At 46.3% G+C, this 21,239-nt stretch overlaps 1 protein-coding gene across 1 annotated transcript; it reads left to right on the top strand.

The window, feature by feature from the left end:
• The first annotated feature begins 8,131 nt into the window (after positions 1-8,131).
• ST6GALNAC1 (ST6 (alpha-N-acetyl-neuraminyl-2,3-beta-galactosyl-1,3)-N-acetylgalactosaminide alpha-2,6-sialyltransferase 1) lies at positions 8,132-20,365 on the top strand. The gene is made up of 9 exons (XM_010579384.1): positions 8,132-8,262; positions 11,389-12,025; positions 16,176-16,344; positions 16,537-16,708; positions 17,087-17,225; positions 17,610-17,713; positions 18,292-18,381; positions 19,670-19,769; positions 20,195-20,365. Exons 1-9 carry the CDS (start codon positions 8,132-8,134, stop codon positions 20,363-20,365), a joined length of 1,713 nt encoding a protein of 570 aa, XP_010577686.1.
• Positions 20,366-21,239: the final 874 nt, after the last annotated feature.

Here is a 21,239-nt window from a genome sequence, read left to right as displayed (position 1 = left end):
TGTTCTACAGGCAACAGTAAACAACTGAAGGAACTGGCCTTGTAGAAAACCTGTCTTGCAATTCAGCTGCAATCCCTAGCAATAAATTGTTCTACAGGATAACAGAGAACCCAAAGACTAACCACATGACAAGATGGGAAGTTTTTTTTCCCCCGGATAGATTAGATAGCAAACCATGTGAAATTCCACAAGTAAAATGCCACCTATTTATCTTGAAAGAGAAGGAGACAATGTGCGTTTTGTAGATGTGAGTTACGAGTGAGATAAAGCTAATTCTCAAATCAAATTATATTTTAGCGAGGACCTGAACTTCTATCTATGAAACAGTGTAGTTATTTTAATGTATTTGTGGGGCACTTGACATATCTAAATGTTTTTAATAAGATAGACCTCCTGAACAACAGTGAAATACTTTGGTAGTGGGAAAACAAATAGCCCACCTTAGACTTGTGAGTTGCTGGAGCATTGTGGCTTCAGCCGTCAGGGTTCTGAGGACGTTGTGGTGGAGCCACCGGTATCTAGATAAAGCTGAAAGCAAAAAGATATCCATGTAGCTCTGGGCAAAAGCAGGACTGTTGGCATCATCCTGGTTAAATTTTCATGTGAGTAACTGTATTTTACCGCTCTGTCTTCTTTCTGTTTATTTCAGAGACCTTCTGTCTGGAAAAGTTTGTGGTGGTGTAGCATGGCTCATCATATTCCTCTCAGCAATGACTGCCTTTCAGTATCAATTGAAGGAAACACAGTAAGGTAATTTGCAAGTACTTTAGGGTAAATTACATAAAGTTTGTAAACCCAAGGGCTTGTAACTTGCTCTTGGATTCTCAGAGCTTTTTACCATATGGTTTCACAAAATAGCACACATAGTTGAACGACCAGAAGAGTAATTTTCCGTGTTTCTTATTTTTCTACAGAGCTCTCAGTGTCCTCTTGCTCTTGATTGTTTTGTGCATTTATTTACTCTTAAGGTATTAATTATTTTAGTAAACTGGGCTTGCATTTACTTATGATTGCAATATCAAGGGGTAAATATGAACTCAAACATTGACCAAGGGGAAAGGCAAGGTGGAGCAAAGGAGGTGCCCTAGATGACTGTCAGTGGAGCATGATGCAGCAGTGTAGATTGCTTAGGGAGAAACCTCAAGCCTGGAAAGATCAACAAGCCCCAATCAACATCTTCGCACAGGGTTGGTTTAGATATCACTGAAGCTTGGAGCTGTATGAGATGACCTTTCAAGATATCTCTTCCAGCTTTTGTTGCAGTGGCTCTGCAGCATAACTCATTCTAGATGAGTGGGTAGCATCTCAGTGAGTGCAAAATGCCCACTACAGAAGAGAGAGCTGTAATGGCAGGCTAGTGGAGATTAGCACAAGGGCTGGACACCACCTGCATTTGACATCATCCCATTAACAACACAGCTTAGACTGTTTCTGTTGTAGGCTTGTTCATTCTCATTTTATAACTAAAAAAGGGGACACAAGGCTTGAGATGCAAGCTGCAGAGGTAGGAACAAACACACTCAGTGTATGTCCTGCCTGACTTTTCCGTGCCACACTTTTCACTGGAGTGACACCCATCTTTAGGAAGTGCATCTCACGGGAAGAGATGAATAATGTCACTGCGCAGCATTATTAGAAACAGACTGGCTGATCCTCTTGGCCCTGGCTGAGACTGTGCAACAGGAGTGTCCTTCCTGGAGTTCTAAGGCCTGTGAGACAAACCCCCATTGAACAGATGCTAAGCAGCTCCCAGGGAACCAGGAGAGAATGGCATGCCCTTCCTGAGCACAAGGATCTCACATTTCCACTACAATAGCACAGTGTGCTGCTTTCCTGCCCAGCAATTACTTTGCTTGGGGTTTTCCCAGTATGAAGTTGATAGGTGGTGTGCAACTGGAGTAGCAAAGAATTACCTTTTCTTCGTGGCTGGCAAAAGCCTCTGTCAAGTTAATAGGAGGAGGATGGAGATTAGCACAGGACCCTCTAGGTATCTAAATAAAGCAGGGGAAGAACTGTTAAATACAAGACAATAGACAGAGAGGAGGGAAGAGAAGCATGTGATTTCCAGCGGTAAATCCATCTTCCTTATCACAGGACCACGTGGCTGTGCTACTCTTGCAGCTAAAAACATGACTGCACTTTGCCGATGCATCTGTCAGTCAGGAACAGAGAGGAAGGCACTGTGAGGCCACATTTTTCCAAGTGTAAATCAGGGGCATGGTGATTTATACCACTCAAGAAGCAGGCTTACATCTTGCATTCCTGTAGCACTTTTCACCCCAAAGGATGCCAAATGGCACATTTGGCCTGCCAGCTGTCAAGAGGGGTGGTTTCTGATGTTAAGTCAGTGGGAAGACTATGGGAAAGACCTTTAGCAAGAAATATTTCACTTCTGGCTCTAAAATTAGTAGACCCTCACACAGATGTGATTCTGTAATTCGTATCTGTGCAAGGCCTAATTTTTGCAGCCAGATGTGAAGTGCTGAGATAACATGCCTGCATTTTTTGCCAGGGGTACAGAGAGGGATCTGAGCTTTGTGAATCTTGTGTTTCTCTCTCTGGAACAGTGGAGAGTCCTGGAATGCTCCTGCTCCTGGCAGTTGTCAGGGACAGGAGCTGGGGAGGCTGCTTTTCTGATGGGAGGCCAGCTAGCCATAAGTTTAATAAATTACCTCCTCACCTGTCTGCAGTACTGCCCTGCTCCTTGGGGGAACAGCTCTCTGAGAGATTCCTAGTCAAGGAACAGAATATTTTCTTGCTTTCCATCAAATAGATTTTAAAGGGGAAAAAAAGCCACAACCCGTATCAGCCCTGGAGTGGTGTCAGTTTGTCTCTCTCTCTGTCAGCTTTTGGGTGATATGCTAGGCTTCCTGCTGGGATGGCACAGACAAAAGGCTGTTAAGGGAGGCATTTGGATAAAGGATCCCTGGTTCTTTCCAGCCTGTGTAACTCCAGCTGACATTTCCAGCCATTGTTGCTGGGAGTGTATTTTTCTTTTTTTTTTTTTTTTTTTTTTTTTAATTCTTTCACATGAAGTGGCTCATCAGTCTTCTCAGCTTTGTGTGTCTGAGAAAGAAATGCTGGGACCAGAGCCATTTCAGTGTTGCAGCTTAAGCGGGATGGGGTGGATTGTGAAGAGTTCAAGAAGCAGAAAAGTGTGATGGAAGACTTGGTCTGCTTCACTCAATACAAAGATGTTAACACCTATCGCTGTGGGCATAGGGAACATGCTCAATAGCTGAGTAGTCATTGTGCTTACAGAAAGAACTAAAACAAGTTCCAGTGATCAGAGGCTGTAATACAGCCAAATTTGGAGGACTTAGACCCCATCTCCCAATGATTGCTCCAGGCAAGGACTTTCTGTGGTACGTGGGAGCCAGCTGGAGGAGCCTGCCTGTGGTCCCATTACCATGTGGGAGAGGGGGAAATATTCCATCTTGGACAAATATCATCTGCTGTCACAACATAGATTCAAAGCAGTTTCTTTACTGGGGCATTAGCTGGGTGGGGCTGGATACCAAGCAGACAAAACAGCACTAATAAAAACCAACAAGTTTTGCATTCTTTGCAACTCTGCCATGTGGACACTGAGGAGGTGTTTCCTAGTGTTCCACGGTGAAAGCCACTGTTTCTTTCTCTCCTGGGGCATTTCAGCGCATGGAGAACACAGACCAGTTGGCTCACTAAGCTGTTCCCTACCTCCTGGCACAGTTTGCTGAGTCTTTGCTCTGTGACAAAACTGTGGGCATTCTTGCAAGTGCAGCAGTAGAGAGGTGGGGGCTTTGCCTCAATAAATGCAGTTGTCTCTCAGGGTGTGTTCAGTGTTTTTGAGAGAAGGTTTGGTGCGGAGAGGAATGGACTTGCTGGAAAATGGCCAGCGAGTGTAGAATTCAGGCAAGCTTGGGAGTTTTGGGGCTATTGGTTTTGTTTGGTGAAAGCAAGACAAATAGCTGTGCAGAGTTTGCTCTTGTAATTTCTTTCCCCTCTGGATTCCCAGCCTAAAAGCATGTGCTTCTGAAGATGACTACTGAACTGGCAGGGGAAAACAAGACCCTAACATTTCCAAGCCAAGCCTTTGCTAACCCACAGGCATGTCCACGAAGCAGTCTCATGCTGCAGGCAATGTCATTCCTTTTCTCTCTCAGTTAGAACTCACTCAGTTCTTACATCATCGAGTAATACTGTGAACAGGTCCACACACCCCCAGCTTCTTTAGCAGCTCCTTATTCCACAGGCTTCCAGTCACATACTGGTTTTTGGTATGTTTTGGACATCACTGAAAGACAAGTTTGTCCTACAGTGAAGCTTGATCAATTTCTAGACCAGCTCTGTCCTTAAAGCACAGCTTGTGATGGCCTCTTCCCTAGCTCAGAGCGGTGGGAAAGTGGAAAGCACACAGGGCACAGGCAAGTAAACAAGATTTGATACATAGCCCTCTGGAGAAGGTGCACGCAGATAACTTACTGGCATAGTTCAGACTCTAGCTGACACGCACAACATACAGGAGCTTAAGATCTAATGGAGATAAAGTTTGTTTATAAAAAAAAACCAAAAAACCAAACAAACAGAAAGGCAATCTGCCTTTTATTTGTCCAGGATGTAACTAAGGATGTAGTTAAGTAGATGTGGAATTAAAGGGACTGTTGGGAGATGGAAAAGAGCTAATAGATAACTATCTTCACTTGATGGTCCCAGGTGGAGTTTGCTTAAAAAAGCAAAGGGCCTGTTTTCATGGCACTAAAGAATAGAAGAACTTCTGGTGTGGGTGTTGATGTTAGTAGCTGGACACACTGAACACAGAGCGGCAGTGCTGGGCTCCGAGTCTCTACACCATGAGAGAAGCAGCATCTCCTGGGATTGCCAGTAGGACTGCCAGAGAAACATGCAAAACCTCTCATTTGGAAAAGGAGGCTGGCATCTGGCCTGTGGCCCTTGAGAGGTTGCCAACTCCTGTGTTAGGTGCAGTCTTCACTTACTATCTTCCTGTCTGTGGGCTGGGAGCCCTGTGTATCCCAGGAATCATACTTCTTATAGAGCTTTATAAGTGAACAGCTCTGCTATTGGCCTCAGTTTTCACCAGGCCACCCCTGACGAGTTACAATACATCCCCATTTCCCAATCTGACCTCGTGTTAGAGCTCACCAGCCTGGCTGCCTGAGCTCTAACAAACCGATTTCAGCAGTGGCGGTAGAGGATGATGAAATAATACTCCAGGGAAGTGAAAGCCAGTACTCCAATAGGTTTTGGGGGTTTTTTAGGTTTTCTTTTCTTAGACCAAGAAGGTGAAAAGCTGTGTGTGTTGCATAGCAAGCCTGGTTTTGGCTAATGTGCTTGCCAGAGATTTGGATATTCCCCCAAGCACAGAGTTGAACATAGAGTACTACAGACATGTTCTCCACAATTGCCAGCCCAGTTCCTTAAAAGCAAAGAAAACTGTCTGTCTCTGCTTGTAAGAATCCTGCTATCCCTTGTGGCTCTTGGTTTCACAGTAATGTTACATGGAGGAGGTTGAAGGAAAATGCTGCCTCCAGAATTTCCCTTCGGGACCCTATCAACAAAAAAAGCCTTGTAATTGCACACAAACAGCTTCTTCCAAGCAGTATGCCTGAAGTGCATAGGGCTTGAAAGAGGAAGGCTAAAATGAAGCCATTGCTATGTATGCTGCGTATCGGTGCTTCAGGACTGATACTTGTTCCTTAAGAATGTCCTGTTGGAGATCTTGTGGGCACAGAGTTGCTGTTTGCCTGCTGCATACCCAGACCTGTAGCCCACCTTTCCAGAATTGCCTGAAGCTGATGAGGGCTGCCCAGGAATATGGCAATACCTTGGCTGATCCCTTTCTCAGTGCCTGTAATTGTTCAACAGATCTCCTTTGATCCTAGGCTCAGTTTGAGCAACAGTGAAATGTTTTGCTGTAGGTGGAGGCGCGATGGTACCCTGGACTAACAACCTCCCTTGTGTTTCTTCAAAGGCTTTTCAAGCCTGTGTTATTGTTTCATTTTTTTTCTCCTAGGTCCTCTCATAACCAATGTTTTGCACTTAAATCCAGAGGGAGTAACTTCTCAGGAAGTATGGACAATAAAGAAATGCAGCTACTGCTGAACCTTGTACAGGGAATCCTTGCAGCTTTTTGCTGTGATGGGTGGAGAGTTACAAGGTAGGTGGGAAACCTGTTGACTGGCTTTCCTGTAACTTGAAGCAAACATCTTCAGTCCTCTGTGTATTCAGTAACAGTGTGAGTGCTACCTTCTGAGACTTGTGGTATTGTCAACAAAAGCTTTTTTATATCTAAGCTTAATTTTTTATAAGACCTGTGGAAAAGCAGCCTATGTTGTAAGAAGCAATATAGCCATCTCCCCTTGAACTGTCAGGGTTAATATTTAACAGCTCCCCAGAAGTTGAAATAGCCCTTTGCTGTAGCAGGTAAAACTACATCTCTGGTACAGGTAAGCATTTCTCTGGCTGTGGTGTTCATTCATCTCTGCTAAGCTTTCCCTCTGCTGGTGGGGAGATGTATTCTGGACTGCCAAAGATTGATCTCCAGGCAGACTGCTGATTTTCATGAAGAGGACAGGATGGGATATGTATCATGGAACTTGGGATGGGGAGATATTGTCAGGTGCTACCTATCAATGAGAAGCAACATATCCCAGGTCTGAATATGCTCATGGCTCAAATCAAGTGTAGTGAAAACCCCTGGGCTTGCGACAGGGACTCATTACCCTTGGAGCATTTCGTGTGCACATGGCATTAGTGAAGCTTTGTTTTAACTGACACTGTTGATGAACAAAGCCTGGCTGTACTGTACAAAACCCAAATGACCAGGGTCCCACTAAGGGCAATAGTGTAGAAGGCGGTTGTCTGTCTGTCCATGATGGCATGATTCACAGATGTGAGAAACTTGGAATTTATTTTGGTGTTATGTGGAATAAAAATTCAGATATATTAGATACTCCCTTGAAACCAACTGAATTTCAAGGGGCTGTACTGTGGGGGTCCCCAGGGTGATCTAGTTCTTTTAAATTCTACAGCTAGCCACAGACTCAAATGCGTCCAGGTTCTGGTTTAGTGGTGAACTGACATAGCTATCATTTCCTGGCCACTCAGTGATCCCTGTGAAGTGATGGGATGGTTCAAAAGCCATAAGTAAAAGACCAGTCCTAGAATTGGTACTGGAGGCAGTTTGACTGAGAGCTCAAAAAGAAGAGCAGATGAAGAATGTGTATTGCTGCTATCTGTACAAGCAGCTCAGAGCTGAAGTGGCAGACTCCTGTTTTGGCTTGGGAACCTGAGCTCCAGGCAGGCCTGTGTAACAAGTTTGTCAGCAATAGCGCTGTTAGATTGTGATGGAGTTGGCACCTTTCAGACAAGTGAAATGCTGGATTGAAGTTTTTCCGGTTGCCCTAAAGGCAGGTCAGCTTTATTAAAGAGGGAGGGAACTGACTCTAAGCTCTGCCCTCTAATGCTTTACTCAAGCACTAATATGCCTTTAAACACAAACTCCTCTGTTCTATGGTGGATTTGCAAGGAGTCTTACTTTGACTTATTCAAAGCAATCACAAGGTAAAATGGATGCATATCTAGCCATCAGCTTTTGGGGGCAGGGATTACTTCTGGATTTGAGCTACAAGCAATTACTGTATGAAGAAGAAAATAAAGATCTGTTTATGGTTATGGCTAGAATCTTGCCTGAGCCCTTGGGTAGGTGGTGGTCTGAAAGCTAATTTCTTTGACTGTAACTACAGCTACTTCCATAATTCACACAAATGTTCCCAGTGATGCTTCCACCGGATTTGGAGGTAGAGGGTTTCCTTCTTACGCTGGACTAACCTCATTAAGGAAAATATAGGAAACTTCTCTTGTTTGCAGTAAAAGGTATTTCTTTCCCCGCTCTGTGTTGCAATAAGCTTAGGATGATAGACGGGAACAGTACAAAGCTGTTCTCTTGTCTGAGAAATTGGATCTGTGTGCGGAGTGTCTGGGAATGTTGGGAGAGAGGGTGTGTGTGTTCTTGTAGTGAAATCCAGAGAGAAGACCAGCCCACTCATTCAACACACCTTTGGAAAGCACTGCCTAGCGAGCACATCTGGGCAGCAGCAGCAGAGCCTCTGTCGCTTTCAGGCATCTCGCCATGTGGTTTTTCAGGAAAAGGGTTCCTAAAATTCCCAGAGCCCTCATTTGGCTCATTGTTTTAACACACTTGTGCATCTTCATTGCTAATTTCAGCTCCTTGTTTGGCTTGTCAAAGACAAGGATTTTCAGGTAAGAGACCTGCTTCCTTGTGATATGCACTGTCTGGATAGAGTGCTTGTGCTCACTTTCTTTCTCTGTCTCTGTGTCTTTTTACCCTGAAACTTGTACTTTTGATCTGACTGAGATGACCACTTTGTTTTAGCAGACCATGTTGTGTAGAATCAGAGCACGGTTTTGGAAGATCCACAGTCAAAAACTTGCTTCTGCTGGTTCACTAATTTCCAGTGTTTACTTGCGTAGCTGTTTAAGAAAGCTGTTTTTGCTTTACTAATGCTACCTGATTTCATACTTTGGCACTACATAGTATTTGCTTTTCCTGGTGGCTCCCAGAAGGTCATTCAGACCTAGTCCAGATTTCATTGCTGAACATTAAATTTGGTGGGATACCTTTGAATTTATAGCAAGTTCAATATCTGATTCCTAATACAAATATGCTGCATACTGGGAGACCAATGTCATGCTGACATGATCAATATATATATTATTTTTTATATCAATGGTCAAGTAAATCCTACAAGAATGGGTGTGGAGGATGACTGCGGTAAAACGTCTCCAGCATTGTTGGCAGGAAGCACTGTTCCTTGCAGGAGCACAGCAGATACCTGAGCCTTTCCTACTAAAAGCGTGGCTTGCTTACATGTTAGTGCCCTGTGCTGTGTATAGGAAGCATCACTCCCCAGCCTCCCCACCAGCCCTCATATGGTCCCAGCTCTCCTGGTGAGCATGTCTGGCTTGTCTTCGTGGGGGTTGGTTTTCAGCTGGACCTCTCAGGGCTGATACTGTGGGGGCAGGCAGGAGGGGTGAGGCTGGGAACACCTACATCTCTTCTGGAGGTGGCATGAGTTTAGTTCAGCTCCAGCGACTTGAGACCACACCTGGAGGACAGCTATCGATTTGGAGAGGTTGGAATCTGCACAAGGAAGGCAGGGGAAAGGAGAGAAGGAGGAGGTGTAGAGAAGTGAAGTGAGTTGTCCTTGATCACAGAGCCCATCAGTGGCAGAGCAGGGACAAGAACTCCATGCCCAGCTGCTTGAAGCCATTTCATTCTGCCATAGTTTCAGATAATGGAAATGTCCATATTTTTGCAACTTAAGTAAAACACAACTAGTCGCGAGCTGTATGTGGTTATCTGTGTGTCACTTCTATTTCCATACCTTTATATGTAACATAAAATACACAAAGCAGCATTTACATGGCTTTATCCTCTATTTGTCCTAGGGCTTTGTAAATGGAGAGGAAAATGACAGTAAATGTCATTGAGCTTCTGCAGTTGTTTGCCAGCTGGACGCTGGGGCCTGAAATTTGATGAGCTGCTTTGACCATTTGTCTGGGTTTAAAATGCTGGTCAGGAGAGCAGGGTCCTGTGTAGGCATGAGTGCCTGGCCATGTGGGTCTGACTGCAGGGAGCAAGGTTTTGGATGTGAAGGGCTCTGGGTTTACGTTTTGGTCTCTCTATCTTTGGCACAGTATTTGAAATTAAAGTGTAATAGAGCTGGGATGGAATCTGTGCCCTGCAAGACAGCACATACAGAAAGTCTGGGGTTGGGGGTGGTTTGTCATACTCTCCTGTTTCATTTGTTCTCTGCCCTTTAATTTCAAAATTTTAAACATCATCTTAAAAATACCACAGAAAGTCATCCAGGGATTTAGGATCTGCCTGAGCTACCTTACCAAATTTCTCTTTACTTAGGGCGTATATATAAAATCTTTCCTCTTATTAGGCAGTAAACAGTTACAAGTTTATACATGAAGCACTATGATAGAAAGCAACTGCTGCCTATTTGGTTGAAACTGGCTAGTGATTATGAGGGGAGGTAGAGGAAGAGCTGATAGGCTATTTACCACAACCTCTTTTTCTCAGAAATAGCATTGGAAAGGTTCAAGTATTTATCTGATACAAAATTATTTTTAAAAGCCTCTTAGTTGATAATTTCCTAATCACTTTAATGAATGCCATACCACTCTGAAGCTTCAGCAGCAATTGAACTGTTATCTACAGCCTGCTATCTGCAGAGGTGCTCTTTCCCCCCATTTATCACCTCGGAAGCAATCCACAGCTCTCTGAAACAAATGCATCATGCAAAGGGTGAACGTGAGTGTGAAATCAGACTGCCACAACTATGCTGGTTTATTCTGAAAAGCTTTGCTGTACATAAAAGTTCAGCTGCAGAAATTTTTCACCTTCCTTTTTCCTGTTCCACCCTCCAGCCATGTGCAGATAAGAATGAATGTTTGGGACAAAACCCCACCACTTCGGCCTTGATTTTTTTGCTGGGTTTCAGCCCAGTCTGTTGGCAGCTGTATCCTACGATATCCTTGTACCTGCCTATGCCTCTGAACTGGGGAACAGGGCAGCTGCAATATTAGAGGTGATTGTTGAAAATGCAGAGATTTTACATTTTTAAGCTTCAGAGTGTATTTTAATAGCTTCAAAGTGCCTGTCTTAAGACACGTGTGCCTGGCGAGTGCTGTGTGATGCCATTGCATTAGCTGGCTAAGGGTGAGGAGGAGAGGAAAAAGCGCCTTGTCGCCCCAAATGCTCAAGAAGTGATGTATGGTAAAGGAGTGAGTTTCACTTCTTATTAGACTTCTCTTACTGAATTCTGGAAGATCTTCATGCTCTGTTCCTGAAGCACTTGGCTCTACCGGCAAAGAGAGCGAGATGGCTGCCTTCATGGTGTGTGCCCTGTCCTGAGCTCGGGATCTCCAAAACAGTCCTGCAGTGCTCTGGGGACGTTGCCAGTTGTCTGTCCAATGCAGAGCAAAATTGTTCTGTGCTGGTTTGCAGTTACTGCCGGTGCGGATGTTTCATGAGCCAAGTGCTCAAGAGGAGTGTGTAGCCTCTAGAATTTGCTTAGTGGGGAGATAAGCGGTATTCAGGCCAGGATGGTGTGGGAAGTTGAATAACACTTTGGTGGCAAAGTTGAAGATGAAATTGAATTCATACAGCATCGTGCAGAAATTCAAGTGGCAGTTGCCAAGGCAAGTCCTCTGAGTGTGGTGGTTGTATGCAGTGGTTGCTCTGAAACACAGAGAGGGGCTCAGAGTCAAGAGCACTAGAAATGGGCTGGAAGGTGTTCAGTGTTAAGTTGAAGGTGTGTGTGATGGTTCTGCTTTTCCTTTGATTGTATTCAGGCAATTGAGCATTTTCCAACGTGCCCCAGATATGCTACAAGTGGAGACCCAAGAGCAACAGGGTTTAGACTATTCTGATAATGGGAAGTCAAGGAGCTTTTTAAAGGTGATTTTGGGGAGAGACGTCACAACGCTCAAACAAGATATGGTTGAGAAGACACCAAGATGGGAAGGAAAGGAGGAGCAGGAGAAAATGATGAAACCAGTTGCCAGGCTGGAGGAAGCCAAGGAGAACATGACTGTGAAACCACGCCCCACATTGGAGGGAGTCAAGAAGACAACAGTGAAAACACCCCTTAGGGTGCAGGGAAACAAGGAGAAAACAACAGTGAGACCAGCCCCAGGGGTGGAAGAAGCAAAGGAAAAGACAATAGTGAAACCACTTCCCAGAGTGGAGGGAGCCAAGGAGAAGGCAACAGTGAAACCGTCCTTTGGGATGAAGGGAGCTTGTGAAAACAACATATGCAAAGACCAAACAAAGCCAAAAGAGCCTCCTGCATCAGTGAAAACTGTAAGACCTCTTCCTCAGGCTGCTGCAGTGACAGAAAAGAAGCAGCTGAGGGCTGCTGACTTCAAGTCTGAGCCGCACTGGGATTTCGAGGACAAGTACCTGCTGGACAACTCATCTCCACCATTGGTAGGTGTGATGGCTGTGTGTGTTCACCAAGAATGATGCCTCCCTGTTGACCTCCTTGTCTGCTGTCCCCTGGGTGTATGTGCCCTTCACAGTTGAGGGTGATCTCCAAGCTGGTAGGTCAACTCACTGGTATACGCAGATGCTGCTGGGACCCAGCGAGGGAGACCTATATGTACGACTCAATTAGCCTGGCCAGTCCTCCACCATGCTCCAGTATTGGAATTTAACTGCAATTGCACGCATTTCCTTGGGTTCCTTTGAAAGTCAGCCCAAGCAGCCCTTTCTGGAGCTCAGGTGCATCAGAAGCTGGGGAAAATATCTCACCTAGATGTGCTACAAGGTGGTCCCACTCTTAGGTGCCTTGATATATTGCATAGGGGACTTAGGCACACAATGCAGCACATGTGTTCCCTGTGACATGGCACCCTGAGGTAAGTTGAGTCACACCTAGTCTTGTGATGCCTACAGGCAGGCATTAGGTGTCTGGCACTACATGGCAGTCTTCATACAGGCATCCCATTTCTCACCCAGTCTCTTGGGAAATGGAACATCTGCATTCCTATGAAGACTCAGGTTTACAAACCCCAGATTGCCTTGATCTTTGTTTTATGCAGCCCAGCTAAAGAAAACAAGCAGTGTCTTGGTGAGGGAACAGGAAAAGGAATGCCTCCGTGTGCCTGTTCACCCAAGCACATCTGTATCAAAGCAAGTCAAAAGCTTTGACAGCAGTGGGGCAGCAGTGACACTTGTGCTGTGCTAGGCTGTGAAGAATGACACTGGCAGTGATGGTGAGGAGGGTCTCAGTGCACAGGAATGGAGGCTTTGTTAGTTGCTTGTATTAAAGTCAAAATAAGGTCAAAGAAAAAGGATTAGATAAGACTGATAAGCATGTACCTGCCTGCTTTGGGGACAGTAGGGTGGAGACCATTCACATTTTATGATTTTCTGTCAATATTGGCAAAAATTCAACTGTGTATGTGCCCCACTGGAGAAACGATGGTTAAAAAGTAACTTTTTTTACTGTCCTTGTGGTTTATTATCAACAGTAGGAGAGTCTTTCCCAGGTGTTTCCAATTCACCTTTTCCACTCTGTATGTAGACTCCCATAGTAAGCAAGCAGATTCTTTACCCATTCAGAGCTCCATGACTCAGATGGTCCCACCATGTTGGGTTGCTATCTAGGATTTTCTTGCTATGCATTGAACCATCGTCACAGCAGAGCAAATAATTCATAACAGATGTGGCATTCAACAAGCCTTGCTTTGTTCCTCTTTGTTAAATAGGAGTAACTGTAGGCCTGGTCAGCACAAGTAGAATATTTTGGTAGAGGTGAAGATGAGAATCTCAGATGATACAGTTGTACCTGTCAAGGCAGTAGCACTTGCACAGCTACAGCTTCAAAGTTTTCTTACAGATCCTTTTTGTTGGGAGTGTTGTTTTTTTCATTAGTTCTCCTGATCACTTCTGCCTGTGTAGGTCATATTACTGATGTGATCTTCCAAAACAGTAAGCCTGGTGCCCCCCATCAGGTTGTCTTAACAGCCATGGAATTGAAAGCCTTTTTCTTTTCTGTTTTGCACTGAACTCTTGTTCTGACCATATTTTTAGCCTTTCCTTTGTAGCTATGAGGGTTTGGAACTAACTTAAAATGAAATTTAAGCATCTCATCATTACTCAGGTCCAGGAACAGGGCCTTTAGGGAAGTTGTAAACTATAGCAAAGTTCTCAGCAAGCACATGGGGCATGTTATGGTGCACAATACTGTCTCTGTCTGCCATCTTATGCTGGTAACTCTTTGTAAAGCTTACCCAGAGCAGTTTTCCTGGCACCCCTGTTGCTGGAAGGCTTGGACAGGTGGGTAACCCTCTCTAGAGTGAGAAAGGTCTTTATGCATGGGTATAAGTGGCCTTTACACACTGCTCATGTGCTCAGGGAGGAGGGAGGGTGTAGGCACGTGAGCAGAGGACAGGAGTGCCTGTTCTAGCTCGTTGGTCTTAGATGAGCCATTTGCCTATTTAAAATCTCAGTGCCACAATCTTCCACCATTGCCATGTGACATTTTGGTGGCATTAGGGGAATGTAGGTGTTGCTCCAGCGGACTGTCAGAGCTGCAGGCACCATGTTGTTCTGCTCAGACTTCTCCCGGTGGAGCAGGGGCTACTCTTGAAAAATTTAATCCCATTCCCCAACCCCAGGGTGCCCAGGATGCCTTGGGAGATGTGCAGAGAGCAGAGGTAGATGAACTGGGCCAATAAAAATACCCTAGGAGGAGTTCTATTGTTTTGATGTTTTATTTCTGAGCTCTCTCTCCCTCGTGGTATTTTGATGTTGTTCCCCATTGCCCCTTTTGGCAGTGCGAGCCATTCTTTTGCTGATGGGATGTGCTCTTCAGTGTGGCATTGAGTCACTTGAGAGGAGCAGCTGGCCCCAAAGATACGTCTGTTATCCAAAGATCTGTGCCTATTAAATGTGGAACTTGGCTGTTAAATGCTTCAGCTCGTGCACTGGACCAGCCTTAATGAGTCACAGCAGAAGGGCCTGGCAGATGATGCAGTCTGTGGTGCAGGATGTGCATCCTTCTTCCTGGGCTCCCCATGGTCTCTGGGCACGCCAAATACAAATGGGAGTGGGCAAATTATATGGCTAAGAGTGCATATGCCACATGAGACAGTACCTCACCCCTCCTGCCCAATGTTACTGCCTGTAGACACAGTGGGGTTAGGTCACCAGGATCCTGCTTGTTGACTGTCACATGCTCCTGTCTTCTCATCTGATGAGCTGCAGAGCATGTGCAGCCATCTCAGGAGTGCAGAGCAGGAGCTGGCAGAGAAATGCAAGACAACAGTCACAGCAGGAAGCTGGAAACATCCTCCACTGTAACTGAGGCTGCAAAGGATCTGGGTGTGCAGAACAGCTGAGACAGAGGGGAAAACCCTTCCTTGGTATGGAAAAGAGGAGAAAATGCACACAGGTAGGTTGTTAGTGAAGATGTGGATCCAGATGTCACATGTTGGGTCTCACTTCGAATCCTGATCTCTAATTCTGCAGAGAGGGGGAGTGACTAGAAGCACTCCCACCTCCTTCATTTCCTACATGATCAGACTTTTCTCTAGTTCCTCTAGTTTTGATCCAGTCTAGCTGTGGAGGCACAAGAAGTACCAAGCCTTGGACAGTACAAAGTACAGCTTGAGCAGTACTGTCTCTGGACATGAAACATGCTGCAAGTCAAATGATGCCCACATGAAGCCCTCCACAATGTTCTTGTTGCTGCACTCCTGTTGTGATAGGCAGAGTGAAGGCTGTCTCCTCGGGCTGTGACTGCATTGTCATCCTCACCCATAGCAGAAAGCCCAGCTCAGCTGTGGAGCACGCAGCAAGGCTTTGGCAATGCAGTCTGGTCACTGCTGGGGATTTGAGCTAGCCATGCGGTCCACTTGGTCTCCTGTTTTGACTTTCAGTAGGTGTTGCAGTAGGTATTTGGGGAAGATGTCTAAGAAAGTAGAGCCCAAACTGACTCAGCAGAAAATCCAGCGCAGTGGAGTTTGCTCTCCATCTGCACATGTGGCCTAACTCTGGCCAGCTGCAATGATAGCCCTGTTGTTATAGAAGATAAGCTGTCTTGGATTTCCTTCTCAGTTGCATGCTTCTGTGTGATTCATTTATGATGTTGAACAAGTTGTTGTTGAACAAGGGGGTGATAATAGTGATTTGATCTCTCATCTTCTTCACTGTGTTTGCTCACGTGCACTCTGAGGCCAGGACCTTAAGGTGCCTTGCCAAAAGGGACTGCTAGCCTTATTTGGTATGTCTAGGTTAGACCTATTACAGATAGTATCAGTTAATGAGGCCCAAAGCCAGTAAAACATGTGAGCATTGCGGGCCTGTTGTTCTGAAGAGGAAAGTCTCAGAGATCTGGATTCACTCTGGCTTCCTTGTAGGTGACTTTCCACCAGCTAGTTATTGATGTAGTGCTGAAATTATGCCTCATGTTCATAGTGATGGGGACACTGAGGGAAATGGATGATGTACCACTGGAGTTTCTATGCTTCTTTCTGATACTCTCACACACAGGCAGACAAGCACTGGCACTCAGTCAGGTTTATCAGCTCCCTGCTAATCAGTCCTTATTGTTTTCTTTTTGTTTTTCAAGACCTGCCCTGAATCAGTGAAGGCCAAAGCTGCCAAGTCTGACTGGCTGCGAGATCTTTTCCTGCCCAACATCATGCTCTTCACAGACAAGAGATACTTCAGTGACAGTGAGTGGGACCGCCTTGAGCATTTTGCACCTCCGTATGGCTTCATGGAGCTGAATTATTCATGTGAGTCCCTCAGGGCATGTCAGGATGGGACCATCAAACTCTGGGAACCTTATGCCAAGTAGCTGGAGGTTTGCAGCATCTCCCTGTCAAAGGCATCAGGCTAGGTGGATCTTGTGGTGGAAACTGTGGTGCTTTCATTGTGTCCATCCCAAAGGCTCTTGATGCTAACTCTCCACCATGTTTGCTTCACAGTGGTGGAGGAGGTCATGTCCCTGCTGCCCCCAAATTCCCACCAGCAGCTGCTCCTGGCCAACAGCAACAGTAGCAGGCCGACATGCATCAGCTGTGCTGTCGTGGGGAATGGAGGAATATTGAATAACTCTGGGATGGGCCAGGAGATTGACTCCCATGACTACGTCTTCCGGTAAGGCAGGCTTCCTTCTTAGAAGATACACAGCTAGCTTATGCTGGATAGCAGGTAATTATGGCTGGATAACTTCGCCTCTTCTTGTATTGCACTAACTGCCAAGTGCCAAAATGACTGATGGCAGGAGGAGATGAAAAACCAAAAAGGAATTGGAAAGTTCCTAAACACACAGGAAGAGCCTGGGTTCACAGATGAGCCATAAAGAGCCATTTCCAAAGCAGGGGCTCTCCTGCAGATCAAGAGGTGTAGCTCAAAATGGGCCTAATCATCCCTTCCTCCAGAATAACACTGTCTTTTTCCTGTTATAAACATGGATGTGAGGGTTTTCACTGGTCACCTGCTAACTCTGCTCCTCTGTTTGATTTCCTTGGCCAGGGTGAGTGGGGCTCTAATCAAAGGTTACGAAAAAGATGTGGGAACAAAAACCTCCTTTTATGGATTCACAGCCTACTCCCTGGTGTCCTCTCTCCAGATCTTGGGACACAGAGGGTTCAGCAACATCCCACAGGGAAAAGTAAGTCAGGTCCATGCTGTATGCATGCACACCTTTATGGGATGCTTTTAGTCTGTGGCCTTCAGTTCTGATCTTACCATGCATGAGGAGCAAAGGGGCTGAGCTAACACTTTAGCATTACCCTTGGTGAGGGAACCTGCATTGGCTTGGCTTGGAGTGAGTATTTGCAGTGGCAAGCTGTGTCAGTCCTACCCCAGCATTTTGGCATGTAGAAGTAGCTGCACATCAGATGCTATCTCCATTCTGCTTCTGTGGGATAGCTAAAAGCTGCAGACCAAAGATGTGTGTCCGAGAAACTCAGGGAACTTAGATGCCTGCTTGCTTTTTATTTTTAAAGGATGTATCTCTCTTGTGCTGTTCATTAATGCTCACTTGTTTTCTTAGCATGTCAGATACATTCACTTCCTGGAGGGAGCTAGAGACTATGAGTGGCTGAAGGCTCTTCTGTTGAACAAGAACATCAGAAAAGGATTCTTGAACCACTACGGGTAAAACAAACTGGCCCCAGCTCTACACCCTTCACTGTGGAGCTCTCTGTTGTGCCCTTTTTCTCTCCACAGGGCTCAGCCCTGCTGAGGTGCAGGCCAGGGTAAAGCCAGGTTAAATCCTCCCTCCCCTGGCAGATTTCTCTGGAGAAATATCTTATTTCCTCCACAGCTCTGAGCCCTACTGTAACTAATACACCTCCTTCCCAGAAATAGCCAATTTCAATAATGCGTGGCCAGAGGTTGGAGAAAGCTTTGTGGTCCGCTGGGATGAACACATGCTGTTGTCTCGTCTGGTGTCTGTACATGGTGGCCTACTCATGGATGAAGGCCTGGTTTCACCAATTCTTGTCTATACACACACATGCTTTTGATATTCCAGTCTCCTGTTGTTGCCTCTCCTCCCTGATCTCTGCAATGCACATAGGTTATGGACGCTTTGTCATAATGTGGGCAATGTTGCAGAATAACTTAACAATGTTTGTGGTTCTTCTCTTATCACCAAGTGTATCAGGGCTGATCCTTTCCAGCTGTGATGAAATATATGAGTTTGTCCTGAGTCTCCCCATTCCTGTCCTTAGGCAGAGGCCCCGGGAGAGATTCGATGAAGATTTCACGATGGACAAATACCTGGTGGTTCACCCTGATTTCCTCAGATACATGAAAAACAGGTGAGCTGGAGGTTATGTACTCTAACAGGTTTATTTTTTCTGGCCAGCAGCATCTCTCTCTATCTCTGGGCTCTCTCGTCCCAGCTCACTCCCTTGTAACTGCAGTTTAGCCACACCAGCAGATTGGGGGTAAGCTTCACCAGTGTGCAGTCAGTTAAAATTCTCTGTGATGCTGCAGTGGGATGTTAGTGGTGGGTAGATGTCCAGCATCTGTGAGCTGGAGAAGTAGCAGCCATTGGACAGTTTGGCTTTCTGCATCCAAAAGAGGTCCTGGGCAAATGGCAACTTTAGATGTGGGAAGAGTGTTGCTAAAGTGCCAGAAGAGTTGATCTAGTTCAGGACCAACCTTTCACGTTCCCCATTGCTTAGCACCTTGGAGGAAGGCTCTGTAACAGCCCTTCTCTCCTGAGATCCCTTGTTGACTCAGGAGGTTGGTTGTGCCCTTAAACATGGTAATAGGCACTTCTTCAGTATCCCATTTGCCTGGCCTGGCTGCTCTTCTTTGCCTCTCTAATCCTTTTCACAAGCCTGCTGGACACTGTCACTGTAAGATTTGCCAATCGTGGGCCACACGTGACCAAGAGATGTAGGAAGAAGAGCTCCTGTTGTGCCCCGCTTTGGCTTCATTTACCCTTCGGTCTCCTTGAGAGCTGAGTTATGCCTTCTCTCAGAGAAGGTAAATGCAGTGCCAGATGGCTTGCACCACTCTGCTCCTTCTGCCGTCTCCCCTCTGACTTGGGTCCTTTCCAAGGCCAAGAGGCCTTGAATGCTATTTTTTCCTGGTGTGGACTCCTACCTTCCTAACAACTGCTGGCGTAAAACACTGTGGCTCCTAGCGGGTTTTGTGACCCTCCTCTGCACCTTTCCTGTGTCTTGTCTCACTCCTGAATGTGGATGGGAAGCAGGATGTACCAGGAGGCTTCGAAGCCATTTCTGCACTGCAAGGCAAAGGACAGATTTAAGAGTGGGCTTTAACATACTAGATCCTTTAACCCACCCCTTCTTTACCCCACTGCCTCAGGACCTACCACTTCCATAAAGCTGGGGCAGAGCTGGGCTTAGGTTGCAGTGCAGGTGATGAAGCATTCTGGGCTGGCCTTGTGCTTTACTGTGCACACAACAGGACCCACACATGTTGGCATACTAATGGCTTGTCTGAAATGCCTTGTATGGCCAGAAACTGCTGCAAGGAGGAAAGATGCCACATAGGCCACAGGGGGACAAAGTGTGCCTAGCTTGAACCACCACAACCAGCAACTGCTCTGTCCTTTCTTCTCTCCTGCTGCAGGTTTTTAAAATCTAAAAGTTTGGAAAAGCCTTACTGGCGGCTGTACAGACCCACAACGGGGGCCTTCCTGCTGCTAACTGCCCTCCATCTCTGTGACTTGGTAAGGGCATGATGATTCTTGCACACAGCACTGTCTGGAAGGGGGGATAGGCTAACAAGGAAGAGCAGGAGTGGCTCCAACCCTGCCTACCATCTGCCTTGAGGGTATATGGGTTCTTGTCAGCTGTGGAGGAACAGATTGAAGACAAGAGAAACAGCCCCAAAATAGTTCACATAGAGATTGTGAAGCCTGCTGTGGCCTGCGAGCGATCCTGCCTCCCAGGGAGGCAGTAAGAGGACAGCAGGCTCTCTGGAGCCAGTGTTCATAGTCTGGTCCTTTTGGACCCCCATGCAGCGTCACCCGGAGGAGCCCTGACTGGCATCCCAGTCCTGTGCTCCCTCCCCATTTGGGAACTGTGTCCTGTATTTCACTTAGCTCTCTCCATCCTTGGTACCTCTCCCCAGTGAGCCCTCCATCTTTCCCAGGTGAGTGCCTATGGCTACATCACGGAGGGTCATGAGAAGTACTGGGATCACTACTATGACAAGAACTGGAACCGTCTGATTTTCTACACTAACCATGACTTCAACCTGGAGAAGCAGGTGTGGAAAAAGCTTCACGATGAGAATATCATTAAGCTTTACCAGAGATCCTGATTGTGTGGTGAGGGCCATTGCCTGGGAAATCTCAGCGACACCTCACTGGGAATGGAAGAGGACCACCAGAGCCAAGGTTAGCTCTGGACTTCCAGGCACATTTCTTTCGCACAAAGCTATTTCCCTCCTTCAGCACCTCTGTTCTCTCACAACGTTTCTACAAATATCCAGATGCTACAGACCAGGAAAGGAACAGCAAGAAAATGCAGCACATCAACAAAGAAGTCCCATCTGGCTGTGCTGCAAGACTGTTGCTGATGGTTGTAGGCACTGGTATTGGGAGAGAAGAATCCAGGATGGATCTGGGTAGCATATGGTCCAGTGTCCTGCATCTTCATCGGGCTTTTCTGTCTTTGCAAGGAGATGCTCTTCAGGCTGGGACTACTTCTATTCTGGGTGGATCTTCTCCATTAGTGGTGCCCGTCTTGGAGTTGGGTGTATTGTCTAAGCAAGCTCCCTTGGTAGCCAATGGATGGAGGTGGACACACAGATCCTGTCTCAAGTTGACTTAATTCCTGGAGGTGCTGCTCTCACTCTGCTCCCTGCAGATAAAAAGGATGGACTGGACACTTCCACATGACTAATTTGAGAGAGGATGAGTCTCACTTCTGCTTCCCGTTGTGGCCTTGTCATGCCACCTCCGAAGGAGCACCACCATCAGCTCAAAGGCAGGTAAATGCTCTCCATGGTGCAGCAGGCATGCCGTACTTGGTGCACCTTGCTGTGAGGCTCCCCTGGCTGCAGGACATGTGAATGTTGTGTCATGGTCCTGGTGTGCCAAGTCCTTGCTTAGCTGGGCTTTGGCACGCTTGGCTCCTAGCTGTGCCAGAAATGCTGTGTTTGTCCTCTTGCCAGGGGAGGTAGGAGCTCTCCA

This window comes from Haliaeetus leucocephalus, unplaced genomic scaffold, assembly GCF_000737465.1.
Source record: "Haliaeetus leucocephalus isolate CR32 unplaced genomic scaffold, Haliaeetus_leucocephalus-4.0 Scaffold657, whole genome shotgun sequence".
NCBI lineage: Eukaryota > Metazoa > Chordata > Aves > Accipitriformes > Accipitridae > Haliaeetus > Haliaeetus leucocephalus.
Note: the sequence above shows the minus strand (reverse complement) of the source record. Positions and strands in the feature narration are given on the sequence as shown.

Bases quoted from the DNA above. Each gene is read 5' to 3' on its own strand.
- ST6GALNAC1 (XM_010579384.1), top strand. From the start codon at position 8,132: ATGTGGTTTTTCAGGAAAAGGGTTCCTAAAATTCCCAGAGCCCTCATT. The intron at 16,345-16,536 runs GTGAGTCCCTCA...TTTGCTTCACAG, and splicing joins CATGGAGCTGAATTATTCAT to TGGTGGAGGAGGTCATGTCC. The intron at 18,382-19,669 runs GTGAGCTGGAGG...CTCCTGCTGCAG, and splicing joins CTCAGATACATGAAAAACAG to GTTTTTAAAATCTAAAAGTT.